This window comes from Elephantulus edwardii, unplaced genomic scaffold, assembly GCF_000299155.1.
Source record: "Elephantulus edwardii isolate Elephantulus edwardi_28Jun2011 unplaced genomic scaffold, EleEdw1.0 scaffold00116, whole genome shotgun sequence".
Classification (NCBI taxonomy): domain Eukaryota; kingdom Metazoa; phylum Chordata; class Mammalia; order Macroscelidea; family Macroscelididae; genus Elephantulus; species Elephantulus edwardii.
In genome coordinates, this window is record NW_006399866.1 from 11,213,871 (window position 1) to 11,222,334 (window position 8,464).

General features: G+C 37.5%; 1 protein-coding gene across 1 annotated transcript in view; it reads right to left on the minus strand.

Moving 5' to 3' along the window:
* The window catches only part of RABGAP1 (RAB GTPase activating protein 1), a 148,593-nt gene extending 143,124 nt beyond the window's left edge, over positions 1–5,469 (minus strand). The window contains exon 1 of the mRNA XM_006892587.1: positions 5,266–5,469. Within this exon, the coding sequence (XP_006892649.1) occupies positions 5,266–5,415 (150 nt within the window). The 5' untranslated portion in view covers positions 5,416–5,469. The remainder of the gene's footprint in view (positions 1–5,265) is intronic.
* Positions 5,470–8,464: the final 2,995 nt, after the last annotated feature.

Consider the following 8,464-nt stretch of genomic DNA (forward strand, 5'->3'; position numbering starts at 1 on the left):
AATTTAATAAAAATTTTTAAAAAAAGGAGCTGAAAACAAGTATTTTAGGCTTTCAGGTATGGTAATCAAGCTAGCACAGCACCAGCAAAATAGACATATACTTTAATGGAACAGAATAGAGAATTCAGAAAAATATCCATACACAGAGAACCAATTAATTTTCAACAAAGTTCACATGGTATTTCCATGCAGAAAGACAACTGGACAAACAGCACTAGAACAATTAAGCAGAAAATCTCTCGGTGACACAAAGATTTCTTGGGACAATCAAACCCATGAATCACATAAAACTGATAAAATGAAATTTATCAAAATTTAAAAATTCTTTTCTTCAAAATGCACTTTTAAGATCGTAAATATCAAGCCATAAAACTGGAACATACATATGAAAATCATGTGTTTGATAAAGGACTTGTATCCAAAATACAAAGAGAGCCATCACTACTCAATAATATAAAAATCTATTTTTAAAAATAGGCAGAAGATTTGACTAGATCTTTTATCAAAATAAACAAACACAGATGGCATACGTACATAAAGTAACATCATTAGTCAGTAGAGAAAATGGAAATCACAGTGAGATACTTTTATTTTTTATGAATGCCTGACATGAAGGGAAAAAAAAACCAAACAAAACTCAACGCAACAAAAACCAACCCTAACAATACCAAATGTAAGAATAATGTGGACCAATTGCAACCGTAATAAATCATTGTTAGGAATTAAAATGGTATGTCATTTCAAATAATTTCTTAGGAATTTACACTATAGGAATATACACTAATCATCTGACTCACCTGTAGGTATTTTTGAAAGTAGCAAAAATAAATAAATCTCTCTTCATATAGACTGTTTGTGAATGCTCTTAACAGCATTCATAATCACCCAAAACTAAATACAAACCAAGTATTCATTAACTGGTGACAGAATAAATAATTTGTAATATGCCTATACACTAGACTACAATTCAGCTATAAGAGGGTACAACCTACTCATATGCAATAATGTGAATGAGTCTGGATAATGGATAAAAATATCCCAAGTAAAAGAAGCAAGACCAGATACCACAGTCTTTACTTCATTACTCTATGTATGTGGCATTCTGGGAGAAGCAAAACTACAGAAAGTTATCTAATAATGATCAGTAGTTAACTGTTGTTAGGTACTCTCAAGTAGAGTATGACTCAGAGAGACCCTATGAACAACAGATCTGAATCTTGTCCTATCCTGGGCCATCCTTACCATCTATGATACACTTGAGTCCGTTGCTGAAGCCACTGTGTCAAATCATGTTGGGGGTTCCTAGTGGTTACGGGGGGCAGAGGGGATTGCGGAGAGGAAGAAGAGAAGGAATTATTTAGACTTTTTTGGAGCAATTACAATATCTTGTATCTTGAATTGTGGTGGTAGTTACGAGAGAATTTACATTTATCAAAATTCACAGAATCATACAAATAATGTAACTTTTAACATCATTAATGTCACTTATTGCTACAAAAAATGTGATCTGAAAAGGACAAATTCTATGTGTCCCTCAAAGCAAGTTTATCTAGGCTTCTGTTTTTGGTAATAACTTTGGTATTACCAGGCATTTTTCCTTTTAGCCCTCCAAGCAACTACTTTCAACTTGATTTAACACAAATATGAATGTGAAATGGAAAACTCAACTGTAGGAATTGTACAACTTATGATCACACTTAGATTTTAGTTTGTTCAAATGTAATCTACATTAAAAAAAGGGGGGAAGTTTTTTGAAAATAGTTCTGAATTGAAAAAGAAAAACAATGAACAAAAAGCTCTTAATTTAGCAACAAGTATAAATACAGAAATAAATGTTTCTAAGAAGGGAAACTTGTTTCAAATGAGAGTAGTAGTAAAAAAAAACAAAAAAACATTGAGGCGGACAGCTGGCACAGGGCAAAACTACAGAGGTCATCATTCACATCACAGGCTATCTGAGCATGATCTCCTGGGGTCATAGAGTGTGTTATCTACGTAGTTCTACTTGTGTTCCATTGTAAGACAGATCAGAGTCTGACATACTGTTCTGGCACTAACTCTTCAAAAGATTGTGGACCTATCTGTCTCATTTATAAGAGGACATTAACCTTACAGGGTTGTTACTGACAGTTCAAAAAACCAAAACCAAAACTCAGTGTCACCGAGTCAATTCTGACTCATGAAACTCCATTGGGTTTCAAAGCCTGTATGTATATCTTTACGGCAAGAGCATGCCCATCTTTCTCCTGTGAAATAGCTGGTAGATTCAAACCCAGTCTTTTGGTTAGCAGGTCAATATATTTTATGTTATGCTATCAAGGAATCTCTGGGGTTCAGTGAAATAGTAACAGTCTGGCTACTGTACGACTATTTTTTTATATATAATATATAAAATTATATATAAATACATACATATATATATAAAATATGTATATATTTCCAGGCAAATTATCACATGATTTTTATAGCGATTATCCACTTAATCCTCAAAGCATTATCTGCCAATATTTTACACATTCAGTGTTAGTAACCCCCCTCACTCTACTATTGGTTATTTCTAAATAAAGTCTGGTCCATCTACTCAGCTGGGGCTTGAAAAAAGAAACAATGACTTAATAAGCTAATTCTTACAATTTTCATGTTCCACAGTAATCTAAGCACATACCTAATATTCACATTAAAAAAGTACAACTGGAAGAATATTTGTCCTTCATAAATATATAAGAAAAGGTAGTAACTGACACGGGAGAATGGCCTGAAAGGTTATTTCCTTGAGGACAAAACTTGTGTCGAGCCAAATGACAAAATGTTCCAACCCAACATAGAGTCATTTCCAGGTCTTATCTTTTCTCTATAGTCTGTCTGCCTTTACCACACAATACAAATTTAGCACCCAGATGTTTTGCCAGTTACACAAATCCAGTTTAGGCAGTTTGGGATCCTTTTTCAGGGAGATTTACTGTATGTCTTCAGAAAGCATATCTAGGAACTGTCATTTTGTGTTTGAGAAATCTTTAAAGAATTAGAAAATGAAAGGCAAATTAATTGCTGATAATCTGCAATTCTCATTACTTGTTCCATATTCAGTGATAACATAAATGAAAATGGCTCAAATGAGGTTGTTTTACCCAGCATAAATGCTAATATAGTAAATAACACCTATTTAAACCTCAATTTTGTCAGAAACCAAGGAGCAAAAGAACCCAAAAACTCAACTTTGATATTGGAAGATATTGATACTAATCTCAAATCTGCTCCTATGTTTTACTTGTTCTGTTGATTCTGATAAACTGCTGTGTTTTGTAGGGTTTTTTACTTCATTTTATAAATTGTAGCTGTTTCTATCATCTATTGCTTACTTTACTATATGAATAAAGGACCTAAATTCCTAAAACAACTGTTGTTGTTGTGTGCCATCAAGTTGGAACCCACTCATAACTGACCCTCCAGTGGGTTTTCAGATGCAGTAAAATCACAAGGGAGGAGACTGTCCATCCTTCTTCCATGACCAGGTGGCAGATTAAAACTGCTTTCAGGACTGCAGCACAACTTCTTACCACTAGCCCACCAGAGCTCCCTAAAGAATTATCCCTAGGAATTACTAATATCATTTTAAGGGAAGCTCTAGTGGCATATGCAACAAACTCAAAAGCAGCTGGTTAAAATTTACCAGTCACTTTTCAGGAGAAAAATGGGCCATCTCCTCCTGTATGATTCACTGCCTTTGAAATTTACTGGAGGGTCAGCTTTGAGCTGGTTTTGACTCGGCAGCATATGGCATCAACATTATTTTAAAAGAGGAGCGGTTGGGAAGAATGAATTTATCTTGAAAGGTCAACTTAAAAAAAAAGACCTTTAAAAATATTTATACTAAATGGTAAGATAGATTATGGCTAAGCTTAACTTATATTTCTTATTGCCTGATTTTATATTAACATATATTATTTTTATAGAGAAAATAAATTTTTTAAAAAGCCATTTGCACCTTGAGAGAAAAGGAAAAGCAAACACAATTAGATGTACGCAGGATTATTATGACACTTGTTGAGGCAACAAGTGAGCTAACGCCAGCCCTGTACACAGGAACTTAATCCATCTCTTTCACACCTGTAATGACGTTACAGCTATCTATTCAGCTAAGGAAACACAAAGATATGGTCAAAAGTTTGATATATAAAATTCTGTTTTAATATTGCTAAAACTGCTGATCTACAACTTTTCTTTACACTACATACAACTTGTCAAAACGAAAAAACAAAGTCAAAATTCAACGCTGTCATGAGGATTCCGAGTCATGGAACGTCTATCAGATTTCTCAGGTTGTAAATCTTAATGGGAACAGATCTGTCTCATCTTTTCCCAGAGAGTGTTTAGTGGCTTTGAAACATCAATCTTTTGATAAGTAGCCTTATATATTATCTGTTATGTCTCTAACATTAGGTGTGGCCAACAGTGACCCTATGAACAGCAGATCTGAACCCTGTCCTACCTATGCTTCTACTAGTCTCAAAATAAGCACCTTTGATTTGGTGGAAAAGAGAACAATATTAAAAGAATGACAAATGTTTATACTGTGATCAGTAGTTTTGGAAGATTTAAAAGAAAAATTGAAAATTCTTAATAAAACATAAATTTGTCACTATGACTAAGTATAACTAAAACTCTTTAGCATTAAAAAAGTATAGTTGACATTTAAACATGAGAGAAGCAGGGGTGAGGATCAAGCATGCCAATCCTGTGGAAAAGCTGCATTTTCACCATGAGATTAAAAGGTATTTCACAGACATTATAAGATCTTCATGACTACGGGCATAGCTGCAGCACCATCTCCATAAATTTAACTTTCTGTTTACAATGGTCCTGAAGCAGATTCATTTATCTAGAAATTGCAGCCAACTGCCGCTGCAGATCTTCATTATGGAACATCTAAAGCAATCACTTTTTTCTTCCAATTTCATGACTTTTCTCTGTTTCATGGGAGTTTAGGTTACAAGGTATGATTTAAGGTTTACAATCTGCACCAAACACAATGAAACATAACATGAGAATCTAGAGATATCACTCTGTACTATAATACAAAATTTACTGCTCAGAGATGGTGAGCATCACATAGCATAAAAAAAAAATAACAGAAGTAGATCCTTACAATTTAAACTCGTGGAATATGTTATTTGGTTCCTTTCCGTTTTCTTTCCCGCTAAGGTCAAACTCTGGCAAGGCCTCAGCGAAGCTACACATTAACACAAACCAGCTATGGAGTCTTACCTTGAGCCCTGTTTTTTCATCATCACTTCCATTATTTGTAGATGGCGTCTCATCTCCTTGCCTGGAAACCAAGACAAAATCTTCACTATTAAGGGTAGATACTGAATCTGAGGAGACACTGATTTTTCCAACAGAAGCCTTGTCATCCATGACTCAAAAGTGAAGCTCAATTCATGAAGGAGTAAATATTTCTTAAATGCCTGAAAAACAAAACCATAAAGATATATGCATATAGAACTTCTGCTACATATTCAACTGCCTTCTAATTCTTCTAAGACAGATACTGAAATATTTTTTTTTTAAAAAACCTCCACTATTTCCCCCCCAGACTTTCACTATTTACACAGTTTAAGTTTTCTCACTCAAGATAATAGAGAAAGAAGTTCAAGCTGCTTTGAAGGAAATAGCAAAAAATAAGGCCCCAGGAATAGATGGTATACCAATTGACATATTTCAGCTAACAGATGCTGCCCTGGATGTGCTCACCAAGTTGTGCCAAGAAATCTGGAGAACAACCACTTGGCCAACAGACTGGAAGAGATCTATATTTGTTCCCATCCCAAAGAAGGGTGACCCAACTGAGTGTGGAAACTACAGAACAATCGCATTGATTTCACATGCAAGCAAGACTCTACTGAAGATTATCCAAAAATGACTGGAACAGTACATCAGTAGAGAACTGCCAGAGTCCAGGTTGGGTTTAGAAGAGGTCGTGGTACTAGGGATATTGTAGCTGATGTTAGATGGATCTTAGCTGAAAGCAGAGAATACCAGAAGAATGTCTATCGTGTTTCATTGATTATGCAAAGGCATTTGACTGTGTGGATCATAACAAACTGTGGCTGACTCTGAGAAGAATGGGAATCCCAGAACATTTAATCGTGCTAATGCGAAACCTATACTTGGACCAAGAGGCAGTCATCAGAACAGAGCAGGGCAACACTGCCTGGTTCAAAATTGGGAAGGGTGTACGCCAGGGATGTGTCCTATCTCCATACCTTTTCAACCTGTATGCAGAGCAGATCATCCGAGAGGCTGGGCTCTATGAGGAGAAGCGTGGCATTAGGATTGGTGGATGATCTATCAACAATCTGCGTTATGCAGATGACACAACCCTGCTCGCTGAAAATGAGGAGGACCTCATGCACTTACTGCAGAGGGTGAAGGACTGCAGCCTTTAGTATGGACTGAGGCTCAATGTCAAGAAGACAACGATTCTCACCACTGGACCAATCGGTAGCATCAGGATGGATGGCGAAGAGATTGAGATTGTTCACAGCTTTAGTTTGCTCGGCTCCACAGTCAACACTCTTGGCACCAGCAGCCAGGAAATCAAAAAACGTACTGCCATGGGAAAGTCTGCGGTTAGGGACCTCTCTAAAGTACTCAAGAGCAACGGTGTCTCTCTGGAGACTAAGGTGTGCCTGATACAGGTCATGGTTTTTGCAATCACTTGTTATGCATCAGAGAGTTGGACAATGACTAGGGAGGATAGAAGGAGAATTGACGCCTTTGAGCTGTGGTGCTGGAGAAGAATATTGAATGCACCATGGACTGCCAAGAAAACAAACAGATTCATCCTGGAGAGGGTTAAACCAGGCTACTCCTTAGAGGCAAGGATTCTGGGTTTCATCTGACATACTTCAGACATGTTTTAAGACGAGACAGGTCGTTAGAGAGGGACATCATGCTGGGTAAAGTAGAGGGACAGCGCAGGAGGGGAAGACCCTCTATGAGGTGGACTGATTCAGTGATTGGGGTAATCGGGATGGGTGTGTCAGAGGCAATGCGACTGGCACAGGATAGAGCAGGGTTTAGGGCTGTTGTACATAGGGTTGCTATGAGTCGCAAACGACTCGACGGCACGTAACAACAACAACAGGGCCAAAATATTTCCAACTTCAGAAAAATAAATAAAACCTCTTCCCTTCAGAATAACTCTTCCTATGATTTCTTTGGTTTATTTCGTAACTCTAGTCTTGGCCTTAAAAAATAGAGAAATACTATACTTCCTAACTCTAAATTTACAAAGCTGGATACATAAATGAAATAGAAAGCATTTAGTACAACAGTAAAGTTGGTGTTGTGGGTTTTGGGATTTTTTGTTTGTTTGTTTTGGGGTGTTTTCCCAGGCAGAAGTGACCACACTTTTAATTCCTGCGGGTGAACCTGGGCTCAGACTGCTTTTTCTCTGGAGCACATTAAGAACAGCAGGGTGCTTCAGATCAGCAAGGTTGGCCTGGTCCCCCAGGAGGGCAGCCAGGGCCAACACAACTAGTGCTTGCATGGTTGTGTGATGGCAAGATCAAGGCCCTCATCAGTAGCCATCATCTACCCTGCTGACCTCATCGTCCTGGTACTTGGTCTTGATCTTCTCTGTAGAGATGGAATGCTGGGCACGCCCATAGAGTAGCTGTACCTGGGGATCTTCCTGTTCTGGCTCTGATGCAAGATCCACCCGCTGCTGCAGGCACTTTGGATCTCCACAGAAACCTTGTCGTGGATGTCAGCATGGTACCTGGCCCACTTATAACCACGCACTATCTCCCTGCTCTACGCAGCTGGGGCAGCAGAAGGCAGTGCCAAGTGAATATGGATCAGCACATACTTGAAGACAGGCCATGTCCACATCGAGGATCTCAGCTAGCTCCCGCTATATTTCCTCTGTTTCATCAGCGTGCTCTCAGCCCTGAGCCCCTTCAACCCCTTCCCTCCCTATGTGGGTCCTAAAGTTTTACTTAACACTGTTGTTGTTGATTGCTTTAGCCTGATGCCCCTCTACAACTACCATCATTTATCAAAGTTCATAGAGTTTCCAGAGGCAAACAGGAAGTGGATTCCACTCCTGCTTCCAAATATTTAACACCACTGACTTTTAAACTTAAATGCTAATAACATGTTTCAAAAAACAAAATTTCACATTAAAACTCAAAAAGATAATAGGACAAGGCAAGGGTAAATTCTAGAGTTGGACAATTAATCTTAACTGAGTGTTCTGAAATCCATTAATACAGCAATATTCCCAATCTAACGTTTCACAGCTATCAACTCAATATGAACTTTACTAATAGTTTCATGTCAACATCCCCAAAAGTGCAAAAATGTGTCTCTTATGACTAAAACTATTTAATTATTCATTAAATCCTACAATAAAACTCAAACACATGTACCATTTTAATATCAAAACAATCAGAGAACT